Genomic DNA, 23,735 nt, shown 5'->3' on the forward strand with positions numbered 1-23,735 from the left:
TGCATTTTTACCTCTGGGACGTGCCAGTTTCCTGGTTCTAGTCCCACCTCACCAGCCCAGGTCAATTTTTTGTGTGTAAACAGATTTATCCTCTAATAGTTTGGGAGAGACTAGAGTCATTCATCAGTCCCATGGAGAACATGCCCAGCCAGATTCTTCCCTTCTTGTGCCTGTGCAACTCAGCAGAAGTCAGAAAGATTTCTGCAGGACAGCTAAAATTAAAACAAATAAGAAAAAGGGAAAAATAATCCTTTCTTTCTGAATCAGGGTACAAGCAGTGTCAGTTAAAGGTATTGGATAGTGCATCACATGTCCAGCCATGAACCCAGCTCTGATCCTTGCTGCATCAATGCATTGGGAGTAATTAGAGAGGGACCTGGTGGGATAATCCCACCTGCATTTTAAAGCTGGAGTAGTGGGTAAAGTGAAGTTACACAGCAGCAGATGATGCAGACAGTGATAAAAAATGTCACCTTGTGGCCGTGGAAATGGTTTGTTGGGTTGTGTTCCAGGCTTGTCCTCTCCCAGGCAGTCATGTCAAGACTGCTAAATCATAAGGGAAAACTGAGCTTGGTCTCCTACCCTCTTTGGAAACCTGTTCCAGCCTCTCCATGCAGGTGTATTCAGAAGCATTCTGCTCATTTCCATGCTTGGTTTATTCATAGCTACAGTTCCTTCCAGGCTTCTTGGGGATAATATTGTCTTTTGGCATAAATGATTAATTTGTTTCACAGCATATAGTCCTGTATTCTGTAGATATCTTGCCTTCTCTCTCTTTTTTTTTTTTTTTTTGTGTTCTTTTTTTTTTGTTTCTCTTTTGGGTTTTTTTGTTTGGGTTTTTTGTTATTTTAGGGTTTTTTGTTTATTTTTATTTGTTTGTTTGTTTTTTGACTATGTATAAGGCTGCATCCTTAGTGATTTGTGATTTGAGCACAACAATTTCTGCCATTTTTGGAAACTCTTATTTCAGAAACCAGAAGAAAATGGTTCCATTACCTCTCTACCTTTGTTGCCCAGTTTGGTTTTCAGTGTCTGCTCAAGTTACCCATGGATGGGATTTTTGGGGTGTCCTTAGCTGGGCCAGGAGTTGGACTCAATGATCCTTGTGGAACCCTTCCAACTCTGGATATTCCATGATTCTATGAAATGAAAGTGATAAAGTGCTTTCACTGGGAGGATGGAAGTAGATTTTCCATTTCAAAATTTTCCAAGAGTTCTCCTCTCTCTCTTACTTTCTTCTCCCTCACATTCAGCTTGGAAATGCCTCAATGAGTGGCAAATTTGGAACACTGTAGTGATGTGTACAGGAATAAAAGTCCTTTATGGTGTTGCTGAGCACATTGTAGGATCCACTACAGAACTCAGTACAGGCAGCAACTTCTCTGGAATTGCTGGATGTGCAAGAGAAATACTACAAATAATGGTAATTCTTAATCTCTGGCTTGTCTCCCTTTTTTTTTTTTTTTTTTTTTTGTGTGGTTTTTTTTTTTTTTTTTGGGGGGGGGGAAATTGGCTTTTTTGGAATGGGCAGGGCAGGGTTTGCCTGAAGAAGTGTTCCCAGTGTGCTGGTTTGCAGCTCTTTCCTGCTTGGTGTTTGCACCTGTAATGAGCATTAGGTGGTACCTCTGTCATGAGACTTCTTGGAGAAGCCTTGGGAAATTCAGCCTTAAAAATCATAGAATAATTTACATTGGAATAGAATAAATTACGTTGGGAAAGATCTCCAAAATCATCAGGTCCAACCATTCCCCCAGCACTGCCAGGGCCACCACCAAGCTGTGTCCCCAAGTGCCACATTTATGTGTTTTCTGATTATAACTTCTGAACTTCCAGAGATGATGATTCCACCACTTCCCTGTTCAGCCTGTTCCTTGACCAGCTTCAGTCTGGCCATTTATTAATTTCATAGCACAGACACTTAATTTCTACTAATTTTTGGAAGGCAAAATCCATATATTTGTCCATAAAATGAGGCTTTGCTCTTAGTAGAGAGAATTTTTTTTTGCTTTATGCTTATTTTTGCACAGTGTAAGATATTTTCTGTTCTCTTTGGGATGGCCCCATTCCATCTTTCCCACAAAGCTGTGTATATGCCTTCATTCTCTCAGTGAGCAAAATTCTTATACACTGCAGGAAATGAAAAGACAATTGCAAAAATCCTCTCATTTTGGTTTATATAGAACGAGCACTTTCTTTTACACTGAGTGGTGAAGTGCAGACAAGAGGATGTTCTTAAAGAACAGGATGAATGAGAATCCTGAAATTGTCTTGGGGATGCTGTTATGCAGAGGAACACCTCCCCATGCCAATTGAAATGCCATAGCTTTACAGTTGTGGTGAGTATTTTCCAGTTAATTCGGCAAAGGGTTAGAGGTGTGACAAGCAGGAGAGGCAGAGAATGATGCCAAGAGACAGGTTCAGCTTCTTTGGGCACTGGGCAGCATTTTGCTTGTTAATTCTACTGACTGTAGCAAATAACTTACATTTGCATCCCTTTCAAGTATGTGTAGGAGGGAGGAGCCTGCACCAATTTGTCTGGTTTAATTATAGATGTTCTACCCACCTTCCTAATTGCTCCTTCATTAAGAAGTAGCTTGTTTCTTTTTTTTCCCTAGGAGCTAAAGATAATCAACTTTTGTTTGTTTCTGTAAATATTTTTTTCTGCCCTTGAGGAGATAATTATTTCTATTGTTGCATGAAGATGGTGGCCAATACAGGAGGAATAATTAGAGCAGATGGCTGAAAATACTTCCCTTGTAAAAGACATCTACTATAATAAAATACCTCCCCTTCTCTTTTGTCTCCTCCAAATACACGTTTTTCTTTCCTTCAGGTGGATGGGAGTTGGGTGAGGGGGTGTAAATCTTTTCCTGATGTATTAAACTGAGGAGCTGTTAAGAGTTCACAGCCTGGAAAGTGAGCTCCCTGCATCCATCACTGAAATTAAAGTGTTTTCAAATGTGGTGTGGAGTCCTGGGTGTGTGGCGTGGGGAAATCTGCGCCGCACTCCATCACTTGGAATGTTAACCTTGTCCCTCCGTGGTGACTGAGGACAGGAACACTTGCTCTCTGTACTCGCTGGTTAAATGGCAATCTGTCAGCACCAAGGAAAGGCTGCTCTCCTGGGTGTCAATCTCTGATGTGTGGGCAGCATTCCAAACTTTTGTTCATTTGTGGATGTGCTCACTGGGACAGGGGAAACTTCCTCCTGCTAAAGATTGTAGGAACCCCAGCGTGCTCTGTGTCCCATCAGCTGGGTCTGGGGAAAAGGGTGAAACTGCCTGCTGGGGCTGGAGTTGGTGGGAAAACCCTCCTGCTTTCAGGATTCTCCCTCTGGCCATGTCACAGGTGGAACCCACAGCCTGGAATCATGGAATGGGTTGGGCTGGGAGTGACATCAAAGAACATATTCTTTCAAAACCCCTGCCATGAGCAGGGACACTTTCCACTAACCCTGATTGCTCCAAGCCCTGTCCAGCCTGGCCTTGGACACTTCCAGGGATGGGGCAGCCACAGAGCCTGTGGGTAACCTGTGCCAGGGCCTCACAGTAAAGAATTTATCCTTAAAATCTAGGGAAGAAGGGAGAATAGTGAGCACAGCAGGAAGCAGGGTCTGTATTTAACTACATCACTGCTTCTTGGTTATGTTTTAAAATTCATTTTCTGAGGAGAGGATGGAAGCTCTTATCTTTGTTCCTGTAATTGTTACTGTAGTCCTTCTTTGGGAGTGTACTCTAAACAAGCCCCACTTAACTAAAGAAATGGTACAGTTATCCCAAAGTATGATCAAATTATCTATTCTGTTTCTAAACAGGAGTTTCTCAGTCCTTTAAAGCCCAAACCTTGCATTTTGGTATCCTTCCCATTTGTGAATTTTTTACCAGCCTGGGTGGGAATGTAAGTTTTTCACTGTTATTTATTCAGTTGTTGCAGTCACTGCTGCTGTTTCTGAGCCCTGGCAGTCACAGGCACAAGCTGACAAACTGATCCTGAGATGTGTCCCCAAAGGCTGACAGAAAGGCAACCCCAGCCTGCCTGACAACAGCAGCAGCTAAAAAATATAAAATGGAAAGAAATCTGCCTGGAAAATGAATAAAAGAAGGTGCAGTAGGCAGGAAAGGGGGTAAGGTGCTGGATTGCAAAGAGATTGTGTGTCTTTTATTGTATGCTACAAAAATGTTATTTTACTTATACAGAATTCGTTAATTATTTTGAAGATGTGATTGGGAAGGAAAAATTAGCCTGTGTTATAACAAGCTGTGGGCCTGGTGCACAAGGTTTGGGCTTGATATGAATTGTGCATAGAATCCCAGAATATTCTGAGTTGGAAAGTACCTGAAAGGATCATTGAGTACAATTCCTAACCCTCACAGGACACGCCAAAAATCCCATCATGTGCTTGAGAGGTTTGTCCCAATGCTTCTGAGCTCCATCTAGCTTGGGGCTCTGATCTGGGGAACCTGTTCCAGTGCCCAAATCCCCTCCATGTAAAAAAAACCCTTTCCCTAGCAAATAAAATTTCCTGTGTGCATGACACATTCCAAATGGATGTCAGAGCTGGAAAGCACTTGCAGGACTCTATTCAATGAATTTTCAGGTCAGATCCCTTCCCAGCTCCTTCTGTTCTTTAATGCCCCAGGAAGCACAACTGGGGTTTCTTAGGGATTCCCAGTGCTGGTTTTTTCCCACCCACAGGAGGTTTCTGCCCATGTTTTGCAGGTTTGGCTCCCTACTGGGTTAATGCCATCTGTTGTGCTGGATTCAAAATGTGAAATGTTGCCAGAGTGGGTTTCCTATGGATGTGTGATGTGAGGGCACATCCTGCAACAGTTTGGGGGGTGATTTTACCTGTTCAGTTCGGGTTATAATTGTTTATTTAACTCATCACATTGTATAAAACACACAGCCAGAAGAGACTCATGCTCCAATATATCTTCTGATTGTCAAAACCCCTGCAGGATTGCAGCATCTTTGTTTTCTTGCTTCCCCTGTTAAACCTCGTTGAAATTGGCCACGTTCAAATGTGAGCTCTGACAGTGACACAGATGGCTGCAGAGATGTTGTGGTCTCATAAGCTCTGTTTCCTCTAAATCATCTTTCCAACTCTGGTGCACACTGAAGCCAGAGCGTGGAGCTGCCACCCTGCTGCAGCAGCTGCTGCCAGCCAGCTCCAGCTTCACAGCTCAGGGTTTGTTTTATGCCAGCTCCTCTTTCTCCCATCCTGATTTTCCAGGTCCCTGCCATTTTTCCTGAAGCTGGAAAAAGCACAGGAGGAAAATGCCCAGCACCAGTGGCTGACACACAGCTTTCCCTGGCTCTGCAGGTTCCTTCTGGTTCATTCACCAAGCCCACGTGGGGTGGGCACTCAGCCACAACCCTGGCACCTGCAGCTGCTGCTGCTCTTCAGGCTGACTGAGATGTATTTCAATTAAACATCAGAGGTCAAATACAGGGTGCCAGGCAGGGGAAAAAATAGAAAAAGAAAGAGTTTCACTTGTCTGAAAAAAAATAGTGAGAAGGATGCTGTGATTCTGTCACCAGCCCTGCTTAAGGAGAGATGTGCAATTAATTTGTGTATTAGTTGATGTTATTTTACCATGGGCTGCTTAAGTAGAACTGGATATAATCACCACCACCCTTCTGTAAAGGATCTTAAGAATTCTGTTGCAGCTGGAGATTGCACTGTGCTTTTCTCCCAGAAATCAGGGAGGATAATCACATGGGATTCACAAAGTTGAGGAAAATGTACTGGTGGTTCAGGGCAGGTGTCTGTTTCACTAAACTTGCATTAGACCACACCCTCTTCTCTCAAAGATCTTAAGGAGGTGCTCTTTCATCCTAGGGAAGGGTGCAGGACTGCAAGAGAAGAGTCACCAAACAAAATTGTTTGATGTCTTTCCTCAATCCCTACAGACCTGCCTTCCCTCTAACCCCCCTCTGTGCTCTGGTAATTTAAAGTGTTCCTTGAACAAACCCCCTTTTCTCCTCCTAAAAACAGATTCTTTGGATTTATTCTCTCTGTGGTAATGCAAGGATAGTACAAGTGATTATAAACAGCTCTTGGTCTTGTGTTATTTAGCTGATGTTCATCTGTTTAATTTTATTTATAAAGAAGAAAAGGTGATTTTACAGTATTTTACAAACATTGATTTTACAAGTCAGAAATCACTTGACAGACACACAGGCAGGTGGTGCACATGACAGTGGACTAAGCCAGGCATTTTCTCAGTGGAAACTTTTAGGTATGGACTGGGTGGAAAAATAGAGCATTGCATGACCTTGATTACCTCATTTTCTCCCTCTGTGAGGGTGGGGAGGCCCTGGCACAGGTTGCCCAGAGAAGCTGTGGTTGCCCATCCCTGGCAGTGTCCAAGGCCAGGTTAGATGGGGCTTGGAGCAACCTGGGATAGCAGAAGGTGTGCCGGCCCGTGGCACGGGAGTTGGGACAAGGTGATCTTTTAGGTCCTTTCCAACCCAAACCATTCTGGGATTCTGTAATTCCACTGCCATGTATGAACACTGAGATTTTTGTGCCAGATGGTGTTGGGAGAACTGAACAGATATTGAGTCCTCTAAGAGGTGACAACAGGAACCGATCAAGCTCAAACACTGACGTTAGGTACAGAGAAGCTTAAGTGAAGAACTAGAGTGTCTTCTTGTTAGAAATCCCTAGTTGCCATCTTAAAAGAAAAAAAAAAAAAGTCCAATTCAGAAGAGGAGTTTATTCTTAACTCTTGCAGGGCTTCTATCAACAGCTTACTAAGTGCTAGCAAGTGGCGCTAGCAAGAAGGCCTGGCACATTCCTTACAGCCTTGCTTGCCCATGAGAGTTAGTTGGAAGGTTCTGAGTGATTTCAGAGGGTCAGAGTGACGTCAGAGTGACTTGAAGGCACTCAGCAAACCTTCTCAACCAAACCTTCCTGTGAATCCCACCATTTAACAGCTGCCTCCTCCAGTGTCGTGCTGATAGCATTGGCAGCATTTGTGCCAGACAGAGGTTTATGGAATTTGTAATTTTATGCTACAACTGGCTTGATAAGCAGTGTATGCACCTTTCTGTGAACTGTCCCCTCCTCTGAGATAAAAATAAGTTTAATTAGCTGTTTTTCAGTGGATCTGTTGTATATTTTATGCAATCTGCTTCATAGCATTGTCAATGAAGAGTAATTCACAGTCTCTCTGGAAAGATAATGGGTAAAGGCATCTATCCTTTCAGCTAGAAAATTGTCCTAAATCTCTGAACTATATAAATATATGTTTACAACTAAAGAAAATTAAACTTGTCCTACAACACTTAGCAACTATGCAATAATTTTGCTTCAGTAATGATGAAGTGGTTCACTCCCTCTGACACCAAAGTTTTAGCTCCCAATAATTTTTTTACTGCCTGTATGTTAACGCAGTCCCAGGCTTCAGTCTGAACAGAACCAAGTCAATTCCCTTTGTAGAGAGATCATAGAATGGATTGTAGAAAATCCCAGCATCCAGCCAGGGTGGATATCAACCAGTTGTATCATTTAGCCTGGGAACCATCACTCATTCCTTGGTGTAAATAATTAAAATAGTTTATAATTGTTTAAATAATTAGAGTGGTTTGGGTTGGAAAAACCTTAAAGCTCATCTGAAACTCCATGGGCAGGGACACCTTCCACTGGGCCAGGTTGCTCAGGGACAGTACTATGGGAAATATTCTAAAAAACATCAGGCACATGAAACTAAACCTGAAAACAGCACAGTAAAAGAGAATAACGATCATAACACCCCCATTATTGATTCACCTCAACTGCAGCTCCCGAGCAAAAGCTTTAATGCACTCGATGTGCTCCATTTGAAAATGGAGTAACTCTGTTTTGCTTTTGTCTTGAGGTTATTCTTTCCACTGCTGTTTTGGATTAGCACAGCCCAGTGATGACCACAAATATTTCCATGTCTGGTTTCCCCCCACCACTGCCTCAGATGAGTTGAGGATGTTTTTGCTGGTTCACATATGAGACCAAATAATATAAGAACAAATAATGTGTCTATATCCACACTCGTGCACAGGTGTCCAGGCAAAAGTATTCACACCCTCTTCAAGAAATTGACCATAAGGGCCCTAAACAAGCTGGTCTAGTGGGAGGTGTCACTGTCCATGGCAGGGGGACTGGAAGGAAATGACCTTTCAGGTCTTTCCAACCCAAACAATTCTGTGGTTCTATAAAACCTTCACTGCAAAGTACATGCTTGAAGTTTAGAAATGAGGAGGAACCTTTTAAACTCAGGAATCACTTTACCATTGCACATGATGAGCCAGTCTATTAGCAGTTTTCAAGTTATTCAGGGCTTTATTTAGAACTGCTGTGCTCACCCTTAAAGCAGAGGCAATAATAACACCGGATAAGCAAAGCTAAAAAGGTATTTGAGACAGGAATGTCTGTTTAAATGAGGATGAGCGGCAGGAGAGCCTTTAGGAAAAAAACAACAAAACCTCTAAAGCAAAATACTGCCCATCCAGCAGGATGTTTTAATTCTAAGCTCTTCAGGCTATTTTATGACATTGCCAGGAAACAACAGTGCAGTTCTGCTTCTTGGGAGGCAGAGAGAGACACACACCGGGAAACCTGGTGCAAATCCCTCGTTGTCCAGACCAGAACGAGACAAGGGGAAGCCTCCAAATTGTGACAGGCATTCCCGAATGCCGAGCACCTCTCCAGTGCCAATATCCATCTATTCCTTCCTCCCTCTGGAAGTCATCTTGCCCAGAGCACGACAGAGGAGATGCCCAATGCCCCGCTGGACGCGGCTTTGGCATCTCCTCCGCTGTTCTTTGAGCAAACCGGCTTCTTGAAAGATGGAAAGGGGCGAGCTTTGAACTTCCCTGGATGTTTCTCTTTGCAGCGTGCCCTGCAGTTCTGCGGCCGGTGGGACGAGGACTCCAGCTGGCCCGCTGGCCACCAGCCGCGAGATGGCGATAACGTCACGATAGAAGGCGGCCGGACCCTGCTCCTGGGGACCAGCACCAATGTCCTCAACCTGCTGCAACTCAGAGGTCTGCAGGAGGGGGGTTCGGTGCTCTTCTTCCTCCAGGGATGGGGATTTTCATGGCCCTGGTCTCTCCTTCCATTCCCCAGCTCCAGCACCAGAGGAGATGATTGTGGGGCTGAGCCTGCTCTCAGTAGATGCAAGGGGGCAGCGATGGGGGACAGGGCAAGAATTAAAATATTCTGCAAGCAGAAAGAATTATTAATGCTGCTTGAGCCATAATGAAAATATAAGCAAAAAGGCCTTTTCCCCCCTTTTTTCTTTCCCCAGACTGCAAAAATTGCTGCTGTCCTGAGCAGTGTTCAGAGATCATGGCACTGCTAATAACAAAAATCTACTCTGTACTGTTTGGCAACTTTGAGGCAGGTGTGTCACAAGCACCTTTACAAAATTATTGACATTATAGAATTGCAGGTCACAACAATCAAATGCAGTAAATAATCCCAAATCCTGGAGCCCAGCTGGTGAGCAGTGAGTAAATAACTGAGCACAGTTATGATGGGAAACCCAGGATCTGCTGGGTTTATGTACCTGTACGTAGACCCAGAATAAGAATGAGACAGGCATATCTCTGTGGGTGTCAAAGTAAGAATTTAAAGGATTTGGAATTCCATGCCAGAAATCTTCCCCTCTGGAAGTTAGATCGTGGTTGTGGAGTCTGCTGTACACATGCCTGCTGTTATGGGGATGAGTTGTGCTGGTGAAATTGCTGGCTCAAAAATAAGACTCTGCTGAAATAGAGCTTAAAAAATGAAAGCAGGAGGTTTCACATGTTTAAAGACCAGGATCATTGCTGGTAAAATTGCTTTTATACTAAAATGATACTCAAGGTACTAGTTTTTCATTGAGATGATGGTGAAAGTCATGCATTTGACAATTATATTTATTTTAAATTTGAAAGATAATTCAATAGAGAAAAAAGTTTGCAAATTTATCTGCATCATGAGAACATTTTCAAAATTGAACTTGCTCACTCTAGGCTCAGAGGTTTTCAAGAATTGCTACATTAGATATCACTCCTATTTAAAAGCAAAATTAAAAATCAACTGAGATTTTAAGATTAAAAGAGATATGAAACATTTTGGTACAATCCTTTTCCCCAGTGAAAATTCTAAATCTGTGATTCAAGATTATTCTTAACCTCATTGTGATTATGCCATACTTTAGAGCAGACAGCTCAGAACACCAGATTTCTTTTAGCTGCAAATCTGGATGAAGATTTTGGGGCTCAGCCCCTGACTTTGTGAAGAATTGGGGCAAAATATTGGAGCAGAAAGCCTCTGAGCTTTGGACCTATTCAAAGGCTCATTTGATCTATGAGTCAGCCCTCATGAAGCTACTGGAGCTCTGATTGAATTTAATGAAGTCTGGAGTAGTATCTCTATGGCTTTGGCTCATCTGACATTCAAATCATTCCTCTTCTTTATTGTGTTTTCCAAGAAGTCTGGTTTATAAAGTCAATTCAGTTAGAAAAGCAGCATTAGAATATTCTAGATGCCATTATTTTTTCCATTGTTACATGCTAAACAGAGAGATAAAATATTTCAGAATTATAACCCGCAGGAATTTTTTTGTATGAGCTTTGTGAAGTTGCCTGTTGCATCCACTGCCTCTACCATGGGTTCTCTGGCTGTGAGAGAATCTTGGCTGGATTTGGAATCAAGACATGCTGAGTTCTATTCTGACATGAGGCTGAGATTTATCTTTCCTTATCTTCCCTTATCTTCCCTTTTTTTTAAGCTGTCCAGCTCAGGGGAGGTTTTTAGGCTCCTGTATTGATAAAAACACACATCAACAAAGACGTGTTCATCTTAGGAATTACAGACACCCATCTCAAACTGAATCACAGGTGATCCCTCAGAGCACAACTACCAACCCCATGAGCACATCAAATAATCAACCACTTCCCCCAGGTGCCAGATGGGCATGGCAGTAAACCCCTAACCCCTAAGGTAGGTGTCAATATGTGCTTCGATTGAAACATCCCATTCCTGTTTTACCTGGAGAGTTTTTCTTAGCTGGAGCTGGAGAACGGGATTAAATTGTAGCTCTGCTCCCTTTGGCTTTCATGACTCAGCATCAGGCTGGCTGTGCACTCTTAAGCTGAAAATACAAGGTTTTGTGGATGGAAAAATGGTGTAACACTACTGAATACACTGCTGCTACACTGCCCATTTTCTGGTGCTGTGTCCAGCAAACCCAACACATGCTTACAGGCCCATATCTTGAAATTCCCCTTTTTTTTTTAAGAAACCATGAGGATTTTGAATAGTGGCCCTGTTTTGTCTCCTTTTGATGCTTTCAACATTGCAGGAATTACTTAAAGAGTGTTAGAACAAGAACATCAACTTCACCTGCAGCTTTAAACTGACCCTTCTTTGGCCATATTAACATATAGCCCCAAACATATAGAGGTTCTGGGAATGACCAGACTGTCTGGGCAGAAGATCTGTAGAGCAAAATAATAGAAAAATAGGATTAGGCAGCTGGGTTTTGCTCACTGCCATAAGGGCTCAGCAGGTTCTCCCTTCTCCTCAACAAGCAGAGCATGAACACGTGGATATTGAGAGTGGAAAGTTTAATAGTCAGGCTGTGAAACAGCTCAGACAAGACTGATTGGGGAAGAGATACCAGATAGACAGACTGTAGATAATTCTGTATGTTCAGCAGATTGCAGGTTTTTTTTGTAATCCCAGCATCACAAGCATGGAAATATTTATGATAACCCAGGACAGATGGAAATTTCCTTTGCACAGGGCTTACACTGGAGGAACTTTGTGTTTGATGGGTTGATACCTCAGACATGTGTTGTTGCCTTTGTCTGAAATTATAGTGATCTAGGGAGGTCTGGAGACAAAAAAAAAAAAAAAAAAGAGAAGCTGTCTGGTCTTTCAGGAGTCCCTTGGAGATGAATTTTGGGTAGACACTCCCAGTTACACCCCAGTGAAACTGAAGATCCCCACCTGGGCAGTTGCTCTTTCAAAGGCAATTTTGGGGTAGCCACTCTCGCAGGCATAAGGGAGAAGATTGCTTTGATCCTTGTACTGGAAAAGACTCATTTTCACTTAAAGAATCATTTAGGTTGGAAAAGACCTCCAAGATCATGGAGTCCAACCTTTGGCCGAATACCAACATGTCAACTAGACCAGAGCACTGAGTGCCACGTGCAGTCTTTCTTTGATTCTCAGATTCTGTTAATATTTTGAATTTCTTGTAATCCATGTTTTGATCAGACTTTGGCCAGAATGGATCCTGTGAGTAAATCTGGGAGTGGGGAGAAAACAGATATTGATTTTGCTTGTCTTTTCCTCCTCTTTGATGCTATTAGCAACAAGCATCAAATATTCACTGATACACCAACTTCAGTAGTTGTCAAATAAATTGTGCTTCAGTCGCTGCTGAGGAAGATTGGGTTTTAATTCACTGAAAGAAGGAAAAAGTGTTTCCCTCTGTTTTCTTCTCTATGGCATCAACTAGTCCTTAAACTAATTTTTAAATCCCTTGTCAGTAGGCACAGTTGGAACCTGTTCCTGTCATGGTGTTTTCTGTGCCCTTTTGATCAATCCATTTGGGATAAGCATTGTGATCCTTTTTTTTTTTCTTTTTTTTTTTTTTTGCAGGCAGTTTCCAGTTCATATTTTCTTTTTTTAATCAGGCAGAGACATTACAATTAAAATACCATAAAAGTGATTCTGGCAGTATTGCAATAAGCATGTTTTTTAATTAAAGAAAGAACATGGGATGTACAAATAGTACCAGCTAATGGGAAATTTCATCCAATGTATTTTTTAATTGAGATTTAAAAGGAAGAAAAGTCAGCTCTATTTCTCTCTGTCACTGTGTGATATTTCCCTACATTGTTACGGTGAGCCTTCAATAATTAGTCTCAGAGCTTTAGAATCCTCTCTGTTTTCATGAAAAACTGTGGAAGGCATCAGTTCTTTTTTTTTTTTCAGTTTATTTTTCTGCAGGGATTCAGTGTTATCTAGTAGAGTGCAACTCACAGATGTGGGCATTCCTGGAGGAAGGGTTTTAAAGCCATGAATCTGTAGCAGTTTAAGGTGTGAGTCTTTTCAGATCCTCCCCCAGCTGCAAACCCTGGTTCATGTTTGAGTGTGGACTGCAGGTTTCTCTTGCCATCATGTTTCATATGGGCTTACGGGATGCATGTTGGACTCCCAGGACTCCCACTTGCCAATTAAATTGATTTACTGCAACTTCAGCAGCCCTTGAGACTCCTGTGGGATGTTTCACAGTGAGCAGATCTGTGGAAGCTAATCCTGGCCAAGGAACTGAACACAGCTTTGGCAGAGACTGAGCAGAAACCCCGGGCAGCACCATCTCTTTCTTCTAATCATTGTCATGGAGAGAGGGACTCACAGAATCACAGAATCACAGAATGGTTTGGGTGGGAATGGACCCTAAATCTCATCTCATTCCACCCCCTGCCATAGGCGGAGACACCTTCCAATGTCCCAGGTTGCTCCCAGCCCCATCCAGCCTGGCCTTGGACACTTCCAGGGATCCAGGGGGCAGCCACAGCTTCTCTGGGCAACCTGTGCCAGGGCCTCACCACCCTCAGAGGGAAGAACTTCCAAATGTGAACCCAATGAATATCTGTCACTTGGGGACTTGAAATGACAGCCCTGGGACCTTTGTTTTCATCACATCCCCGTGGGTGGTGTTACCTGATGCCTTTACAAGGTTCACTTGGAAGTTCCTCAATTAGATCCCAGATGATGTCAGATGTGCTAGAAGACACCCTGGAGTGTCTGCACCTCTTGCCCACCAAGTGAGCTCTCCTCTTCCAAATCTATCCAGGTGTTGTTAAGTATCTCAGAGGCCCCTTAAGAGCTGAAGAAATAGAAAGATTTCTTTGAAGGAGATACATCTATGGCAGCATCTTCTGGGATGCTGATTGGAATTGCCTTTTACTTGTCTCTTGAGCTCTAAAGGAAGAGCCTGATCAGTTTCCAAGGGAGCACGTGCCATCTGAACAGATGGCTGTGAGCACAGCAAGCCAAAAAACAAAGGCTTGTCAGGCTGGGGAAATGAATTCTGTCTGAGAGTAGTGAAGCAGCTGCTGAATCCTCTCCCAGGGATGGATTAAGGCGTCCATCCAACATAATGCTGGAATACAAGCTTACCTTTTGAGTGTGTTACTGATATCCTGATGGAAATACACAGGCATTTGAATTCAGAGCTAATCTGGGATTTGTACCTGTGTGCTATGAACATGGAAGAACATTTTGAGGGAGGTGCAGGATGAATTTTGGACTCTTGGTTTGAGCAGCCTTTTGGATGGGGCCACTATAACAAAATTCCTCTTTGCATCTTGTTCATTCCTGGTCCAAGCTGCAAACAACTTTCATGGTTCATTGGAATGTCCTGTGTGCCTGTCAACAGGGTGCAAGTGACAGATCCATGAAATAATTAATTGTCTTTTCTGAAGCTCATGAACTTTGTATTTTTCTTTCTGTATGCAACAAGACTTTAGTTGCTTTGGGGTTTTTTTTTCTTCTTGGAGGCCCTACCAGGGACACCCTTGGAGCAGAAGAATGAGCAGTAAGGGGGCTGCCAGCACACTAAAGCCTTGTGGTTATACAGCATTAAGCAAAGCTATTCCAGCTCTGGCAGTGGCATCCTGCTGTTTGCCACTCAGGGATGCTGGCCAGCAATAGGACTTCTGATCCTGAGCCTGGGGAATTCTCATGGGGAATTCTGTGGCTTTGTCATGTGAAACACCAAATGAGAGGAGCTGGAAAGAGCAAGCTGAAGGTTGTGGGGCTGAGTTATTCCTGGTCATGGAGCAACCAGAGCAGGTCTCCCCTGCACTGTGATGGGAAGAGGTAGTCCAGGTGAAGGGATTAGATTTCAATCTGCAAATCCCCTTCCATGTAGAGGAAGTTTCCGAGTTGAAGATTATGACACAGTAGTGATATATAAGACCATTTTGTTGTTACTCTTCTACCACTTGATTATTAAAAAAAAAAGTCATGAGATTATCCAGCACTCTCCTTGTAGTTTGCTGGGTTTAACACTGTTATTCAGCTTTACATAAAGAACTAGAATTAAATAAAATTTGAAGTGGAACTGAATAACTGAAGTTGAACTAAATATAAATATGTTACTTTTATCCCAGCTGCCTAATGAGCTGTTCTTTAGGAAAAATATCTTATATTGACAGTGAAGACAAAGTGTGGCCTCAAAAATGTCTCCATGCAAAAGGTGTACTTTGGAATGGGGACTTTGCTTCCCTCCAATTTCAGGAAATCTCTAAAACAGTCTATATCACAACCTAAATGATCATTAGTAACATGGCTTTTATTTATTATGAGAATATAGGGTTTAGAATTTTTTTTAATTTAAAATGAGGGTTTTGAGGAGGGATATAAACTGCTATGTCTGCAAGTGTGAATCTTCTTCACAGAAGTAAGGAGAAACTCCCTGCACTAGTCTTCCCAATCTCCCAATCTTCTACTGCAATTTTTTGGTTTTGTTTTTACTGTTTTTTTTTTTTTTTTGGGGGGGGGGGGGGCGGGGGGGTGTTTGTTTTTTTGGTTTTTTTTTCCAGAAGTGCACATTGCAGGCTCTTTTCATAGTTAATATTTTGGCTACCTGGGCTGGGGCATGGCATGAGTGAGTCCAGGACACCTGACAGAGAGAATTTTTAATCCACTCCCTTTCCAAATCCTTTATTTTTGAGCATGTCCTTCACCATTTCCCAAGGACTTCAGGAGGTAAATCTCTTTTCACAAAACCAGTGGTGCTGTAATTAATTATTCTTTCAGCAGATTAAACCTCCCACCTTATTATTAGGTTTGTTTTCTTTAATATTTCTTTTTTTTTTTAATTATTTGGTCTGGCTGCTTCTCCCCTCCTGTGGGACATATGGAGTTGCCTTGTTGTTTTTATTCTTTCTTTTCCTCCTCTTCTTTCCCCCCTTTGGTAAAGACAGATAAAGAAAGATTTCTTTTCTGTTTGTGCAGAGGTGGAGGCTAATTGCTGGGTTAATTGAGAAGAATGGTGCTTCTGATGTTCTCACAAAGTATCAAATAGCCTCAACATATTTCTCCCCTCTCTCCCTCACTCCACCTAAAGAGACCCATTGAATTTGCACATTACTGTACAGAAGTGATTATGGGCCTAATTGTATTTATTTTGCTTGGTGGGGAGGCCATCATAACAGTGGTTGATTGATTTTTATAAAATCACCCTCAAGGTCATGTGTAGGACTTTGCTTTCTGTGCAGCCATAACAAACAATTTGAGGGTCACAGCCAAAGGCTCCGTGGAGCAATATTCCTGCTTTCTGCTTTCAGGGAAGGGGTCAAGTGCAATAAAAGAAGGAAGCATAACTTTTATTTTCTTTTTTAAAAAAAATGAGAAAATAACCTTGTAAAGCAGCAGCTGTATATTTATTCTGACCCAACAAAAACCACAGAGGTGTAAAGGGACAATCTGCAATTTTTGGACAGGAGAATTTGTAAGTTTGGCCAGAGTTTGTGTTACACGTAGACTTGATAAATGGTTAAATGAGTCCTTCCTAATGCTTTATTTTTTGTTCTGTGGTGCTGTTCTTCTTTCATCCTCAGCAGTTGAACTTTACTTTTCCATTGTATTTTCTCCCAAACACCAAGCACCATTTGGATTTGTCCTGGGAGGTTTTCAGGAGCTTTGCAAAGATCCAGGGGACAACAGCATTGTGGAATGAGTGAAGCTGATCTGCCCCTTTTCCAGGGTTAAATTTTGTGTCTGACTGCTGCTTCTAAGGGAAAGCAAAAGAGTCACATACTGCAAATCCCACAATCATAGAAAGTTTTGGTTGTAAGGAGCCTTAAAACCATCTTGTTCCAACCTCCCTGCTGTGGACAGGACAGCTGAAGCTAGACCATGCTTAAAGCCCCATCCAAGCTGGCCTTGAACACCTCCAGGGATGGGGCAGCCACAGCTTCCCTGGGAAACATGTTCTAATTCCTCACCACTCTCACAGGGAAGAATTTCTTCCTAAAATCAGGGCTTCTGGTGTTCAAGTTGCACCAGGGAAGGTTTGAAATGGACATTAGGAAGAATTTCTTTGCTGAAAGGGAGGGTCAAGAATGTAACAGACTTATTAGGGCAGTGGTTGACTCACCATCCCTGGAAGTGTTCAAAAAATGCATGGACCTGATGCTTGGAAACATTGTTTAGTGGTGGACTTGGCAGTGCTGAGTTAATGGCTGGACTCCGTGATCTTAAATGCCTTTTTCAACCTCAGTGACTCTGATTCCCCTCTGGAAGGGTCAAACTTGGAAGCCAGGTGTGCACAGCTCCTGCTGGAATTCCTGCTGCTCCTGGGATGAGGTGGGACTATTGCTCCTACTTGCACCCAGAGCAGTCAGCAGCATGCAAGCTTCAGACACCCAGAAATCCACAAAAGATATGGAAAATCTTCAATCAACAGCTTGAAAATTTTAAATGAGCAATATGTGACTGAAACTTGGGAAATCCTGTTTGAGACAGAATTGTGATTTTGCAATCAAAGGATAGGACAACTGTCTTCCAGCCCTCTTGGTTCAGTGGTACAGCATGGCAGCAATTAAAATACTCATTTAAAAATTGTATGAAGAGAAGTGGAAACAGAAATTACTGTATTTCACTGAGAATAGAGCATAGGAAGTCAATAAAGACCGTAGGGAAGATGTCTTTTTTATGTTAGTAGTGAAATAAATCACAGAGATTTACAGTTCCATTTATAGATTGTGGTGATAAAATTATAACACTGCTGCTATAAAGAAAAAGTATTTAATAAATATTTGTGTTCTCAGCACGGGAAGAAACAGGATGGTAAATTATAACACAAGAGGAAGATGGACCAGCAGTCCATTTATTGCTAAATAATACTAATAGAATGAAAACATTAAATATTCTTTCAGAATGCACATTCTTAAAATCAACAGGTCCAGTCTCATTCAAGAGCTTTAAAACTGCTGCTGGAGTCAGATATCTTGTGTTGTTTTGTATGAAACAAGCTGAAATGTCTTCTGGCTCTTCACAATCCATGCAGTATAATTTGCAAAGACTCTATATAAGGCCTCAACACTAATACATTTGTAGGTAGAAAAGTATGTCTAGGAAAAGAGAAAATTTACACATAGGAGAGTTGGTGTTTTTGAGAGCAAACCTGTGGTTCCCAGTGGTTATAAGCAAGAAAATGTGAGATTTATCTCTTCCTTCAATTAAACATATTCTGTAAAACATTATGTAAAAAATTGTGGAAAGCAATGAAATCTGGAAAGAAAATATTTAATGGATAGTCTCTATTGAAATATTATATTTTTTAAGCCTAAGAAATGAGGACTAAGTCATAAGACTTTGTTATAAGCTCAAGAAACCAATGAAACAAGGAAAACCCCTCCGTGTGAGAATGAAAAAGGAAATCAGGATAAGCAGAATATGAGCAATGGTGAACAATGATCAAGATAGTACTTAATCTGTTTTTTTATATTAGAGCTTCTCTCTTTTTTTTTCCTTTTTTTTTTGTTTGTTTTGTTTCCTTTTTGTCTAAATACTGCAATTAACCCAGCTATCTGATCTCCCTTCTTCTTGCTAAGAATTGGCAGTGTTATCATGGAATGGTTTGGGTTGGAAGGGACCTTAAAGATCATCTGATCATCTGGTTCCAACCCCTGCCTCCTTCCACTATCCCGGGTTGCTCCACGCCACATCCAGCCTGGTCTTGAGCCACTTCTAGAGATGGGCAGCCACAGCTTTTCTGGGCCACTTGGACCAGGGCCTCACCACCCTCACAGGGAAGAATTTGTGAGGCAGGAGAGCCAGCTGGGTGGAAGGTAGAGAGATCACCATCAAAAACTGCTTCCAGCAGTAGCAAACTGGGATGAGCTGGTACAGCTATCAGCTACTTCACAGAAAGGGAGCAGGGTAGACCCTTTGTAAGAGGTGTGAAGCTTCCAGGCTTTGGGAATTTCTCTACTCTCCTGGGAAATACAGCTTGACCTAGAAAGGCACATCCCATGTGCAGTGGGACAAAATGAATGAAAGTCCACTCTGTCCACATCCGTTGTACAGAAAGTGACAGCGTCCGTCACAGGAGAGGAAATATGGAAGGAGATCATGGAATATACCATCCTGAGGTTACAGACTGGGATTTTCAGCTCATGAGAGGCAAGAACAAGGGAGGCATTTGACAGAACTGAAGAGCTTGAGTTTAAAAAAAAAAAAAAAGGGATGGAAATGGTTTTTCATGCACTATGCATTTAACCCGCAGAATTAATTGCTTCAAGAAGTTGTTGAGACCAAATATCACAAGGATTCCAAAGACCAGTTCTTTATTACTGGCAAATCTTATCCAGTTATACTAACAGTCAGTAGGAGGAAAATGTTGGCAAGGAGTTGAAACCTTATGCTTTGAGGTGAAGCTAACCTCTAATTAGGGGCTAAAATGAGATTTTTATGGGATGGGGAGATCAACCCACAGCCAGCTAAGAGGGAAATGTGTCTCACATTGCATTTGGAAGCATCTGGTTTTGAACAGCAGAGGGTTTGCAGGATTAAATCAACCACTGATCTAAACAAGTTGCCAGTTCTTATGTTCCAAAGCAGTTTTGCTCTCCCCTCACCCAGTCACAAGTAGTTTGTAACCTAAAAAGTAACATAATACAAATTAAGTAGAAATATCCCTTTTCAACATTAAGTGACTTAGTTGGTTAAAATTGCGTTTTTCCAAACACAGCTTCCTTTAACTGTTGTTGGAGAGTCTGCCCAGGCTGACTGGCCTTGCTCAAGTCTAGAAATGCAGACCGTTGTAGAATCAAAAAATGGACTGGATTAATTGGGTCTTTAAAGGGTTGATAAATCCATAGGGAGAAATAAAGAACAAGGTGGAAATTTCACAGAATGCAATAAAATTTTAGCATTTATTTTGTAATTTTATTGCAAACCCCTTTGTTTACCTACCTCTTCCAGTTCCTTTGACTGTAAAAGAATGACCAATTGAATATATGATTATATTTTGTTCTTCTCTTGTCTTCAGGTGGAAAACTCCTGTTTACTGGACCAGGACCTGTAGAACTGCATGCTCATTACATCCTGGTGTCTGATGGAGGAAAGCTCCAGGTGGGATCCCCTGAGGCCCCTTTCCATCACAAAGCACATATCTATCTCTATGGAAGCCTCCATTCTCCGCCATTATTTCCATATGGAGTCAAATTCCTGGCAGTGAGGAATGGGACCCTTTCCATTCATGGTGAGTACATTTCTTTTGTTGTCAAAAGCAAAGGACAAATGAATAACAGAAAACAAAACAAAGAAAACACACCAAAAAAAAGTTTTTGGAAGAAAAATAATTTGACAACATTTTGGCCATGATTCTCATGGAATCATGGAATGGGTTGGGTTGGAAGAGACCTTAAACACCATCTAGTTCCAGCAGCATTCCATGGGCAGGGACACCTTCCACTATCCCAGATTGCTCCAAGCCCTGTCCAGCCTGTCCTTGGACATTTCCAGGGATCCAGGGGCAGCCACAGTTTCTCTGGGCAACCTGTGCCAGGGCCTCACCACCCTCATAGGGAAGAATTCCTTCCCAATATCCCATCTATCCCTGCCTGCTGGCAGTGGGAAGCCATCCCTTGTGTCCTGTCCCTCCATGCCTTTTCCCCAGTCCCTCTCCAGCTCTCCTGGAGCCCCTTTAGGCCCTGGAAGGGGCTCTAAGTTCTCCCTGGAGCCTCCTCTTTTCCAGGCGAACACCTCCAGCTCTCCCAGCCTGGTTCCAGAGCAGAGGGGCTCCAGCCCTTGGAATATCTTCATGGCCACTTCTGGACCCATTCCAACAACTCCACACCATTCTTTTATTGTGGCATAGAAGAATTTAGATATGGGGCTTTTCTTGAAAACCATGAAATATGGGTATAGAATGGCCATTTCTTGGTGCAGGAGTTTGGACATGGAATTCAAGTCCAAACTCAGCATGATTCAGAACATTGGTGCACATTTCTCAAGTTCTTCTCTACTGGGCTATTTTTAAAAGCTCTACATCTCATAGAGGAAGAAGAGGGGGAAAAAAAAGGAAAAGAAAAACCATCTGAATGTCTCATCTCCCTTCCTCCTGTTCTTGTGTGTCACCCTTCCTGTTGATGGGCATCCATACCCTCCAGCAGGTCTTGAACTTCCACCCTGTGCCCTCCAGGAGGAAATGTTGTTGTCTGAGCACAGAGACGTGTGGCTTTTGGACAAAAACGATTTCAGGCACTGAGGGTACCATCTGAGCACAGGCAGGGAGTGAGTTGTGCCTCTGTGCCATCTCACAGGAGCTGAGAAAGGCTGGTAGAGGTCAGGTTTGGAGGGGAGTCAGTGAGAAGATGGTTTTCTGAATCAGGAGAGATGAGCAAGGACTGAGGAAGGAGCTCCTGGCAGGGCAGGAAAGGTGGGGCTGCACCTCAGCACCATGTCAGGTGCTCTTTCTCCATTCATTGAGACACAGCAAGGCTCAATTATTTACTGCCTGTAAAAGGCTTCAACAATTTCAGTGAAGTGGCTTTGCAGAGCGTTTCTACCCCATTTCCTGGAGGGTCTCTGTGAAGGAGGGCTATTAGAGCATCTTGGCTGAATCGACTGTCTGTTACTGGCCATTGAGTTTCACAGAGTTATCCCAGCCCTGAGCTCAGTAATTCCTGTTAGATTAAAGCTTGCCTTCCAGAAAGGCTTGGTCTTTGAGGATGTCAAGGGAGACAGAAACAAGCTTCTTCCTTAGAGGCTTTTTCCAGGGGATTAATTTGGTTAATCATCCATTTTTTTCCCCCTTTTTAAAGAAAGGTATTGAGATTTGAATTTGCCTCATAGCAGCTTTTGCTGCTTCACTTTTCGTGCCTTCTGACACTTTAAAGTGTCCTTCTATTCTTGGTTTGACCCCTGTAAGCCAGGATTTTGTCCTTAGATTGTCAGCACTTTACAGCATGAGCCTTCACTTTTCCATGCTTTTTGTTTTCTAGCAAAAGAGCCAGTAGCAACTCTTGGCAGCTGTGCCTCCTGTGCTGCTTCTGCTTTCCATTCCAAGCCTGTATCAACTCTGCTTTGGTGACTCCATCACCCACAAAATTGAACACAAACAGGGCGGAGCACATTTTGCAGTCTTACGTTGACAATGTGATGGAGGGAGGTAAACCCAGGCGTCCACATCAGTACCTTTGAGTCTTTTCTCAAGGATAATTTATCCATTTTACTCAGTGCCATAATTCTCAGTGAGGATGGAAAACAAGAGGATGAGGTCGGCAATCCAAGTATTACCCAGATGGAGATGTACAGAGGCAAAAGTGGCTTGACCCTTAGTGGAAAAAAATCTTGGTTTCAATTTTTTATAAATTATTGGATTATTGAAAGGCTTGTGTGGGAAGGGATGTTAAAGACCATCTAGTCCACCCTCATTCCATGGGCAGGGACACCTTCCACTATCCCAGGCTGCTCAGGGTCCCATGCAATGTGGCCTTGGACACCTCCAGGGATCCAGCCACAGTTTCTCTGGGCAACATGTGCCAGGGCCTCCCCACCCTCACAGAGAAGAGATTCTTCCCAATATCCCATCTAACTCTGTCCTCTGTCAGTTTGAAACCATTTCCTTGGTCCAGTCCCTCCAGGCCCTTGCCCCAAGTCCCTCTCCAGCTCTCCTGGAGCCCCTTTAGGCACTGGAAGGGGCTCTGAAGTCTCCCTGATCCTTTTCTTCTTCAGACTGAACAATGCCAATCCTTATTCTATTATTATTACTATTCAAACCCAATTCTTATTCAAGAAGTCATATCAATTTCTTATTCAACATATCCAAAGTAGCTATGAAGTCACTTTTAAGCTCTGCACAACACGCAGCCCCAGTGCATGGCTGCAATTATTGTTCATTCAAACCATGTAATCTACAATTTAACATAGAAGCAGTAGAAGCCTTCTTCTAAACATGACAGAAAGTAGTGGGGTCTTTTACTGGGTTCATATTGCTTACATGGAAAAAAAAATCTGCTGTTCTGTCTTCAATTTAGCATCAGTCTGGTCTGTGGTACAGAACAAATTGTGGAGCATGACAGCCCCTTTCATATACATATTATGTGAAAGAGGCTGACATGCTCTGCAATATACATTTGTGAGATACATTTATACACACGAATATATATGTTATCTCAGATCAAAATCATTAAATAAGCAGGTTTCCAAATTCTCGGCTGTCTGGGCAAAGACAGGGCCGAGTGCATTTTAATTCCTTTTCTCTTTCAGGCTGGGAATGTTGGGGGATGCTCTGCAGCTCTGGTTGAGTTCAGATTGTTTAGTAAGCGCTGTCAGCTCCTCACTTTGATATGTTAATATGACTAAGGGTTTCCCACAATTCCCTCATGAGTGGCAGTCCTTTGCTCCGGTAGTTGTAGCAGACTGGGAAATTTCACTGTTGCCTTTGGCTTTAGCCAACTCCCCTGCCAGTCAGAGCGTGCCACCCATAAACTGCCTGTCAATCACCCGTCACTTTGGGAGGGGGCTTCAGCCAGCCAGGGCAACTCGACTTTTTGACAATGTAATTATGGCCCTTGCATCCGCAGTAGGGGCCTGAGCAAGGCTGAGAGAGTTTTATTGATTGTTCAGAAGGGAAATTTATCACTGTCTCCAGCTCCATTCGTGCTCTATTCCCTGAGAAACTCTCCTGACAAGCTTCGGGAGATAAGTTCAGCTTGGTGGCCTTGGC

The 23,735-nt window shown here is 42.7% G+C and overlaps 1 protein-coding gene across 5 annotated transcripts in view; it reads left to right on the forward strand.

Annotated features, from left to right (window-relative positions):
* PKHD1 (PKHD1 ciliary IPT domain containing fibrocystin/polyductin) overlaps positions 1 to 23,735 on the forward strand; it is a 239,168-nt gene that overhangs the window by 70,264 nt on the left and 145,169 nt on the right. For all 5 annotated transcript variants that reach the window (XM_038131605.1, XM_038131604.1, XM_038131606.1 and 2 more), the window contains 2 exons: positions 8,877 to 9,027; positions 20,052 to 20,264. In XM_038131605.1, the coding sequence (XP_037987533.1) occupies positions 8,877 to 9,027; positions 20,052 to 20,264 (364 nt within the window). The remainder of the gene's footprint in view (positions 1 to 8,876; positions 9,028 to 20,051; positions 20,265 to 23,735) is intronic.

Source organism: Motacilla alba, chromosome 3 (assembly GCF_015832195.1).
Source record: "Motacilla alba alba isolate MOTALB_02 chromosome 3, Motacilla_alba_V1.0_pri, whole genome shotgun sequence".
Classification (NCBI taxonomy): domain Eukaryota; kingdom Metazoa; phylum Chordata; class Aves; order Passeriformes; family Motacillidae; genus Motacilla; species Motacilla alba.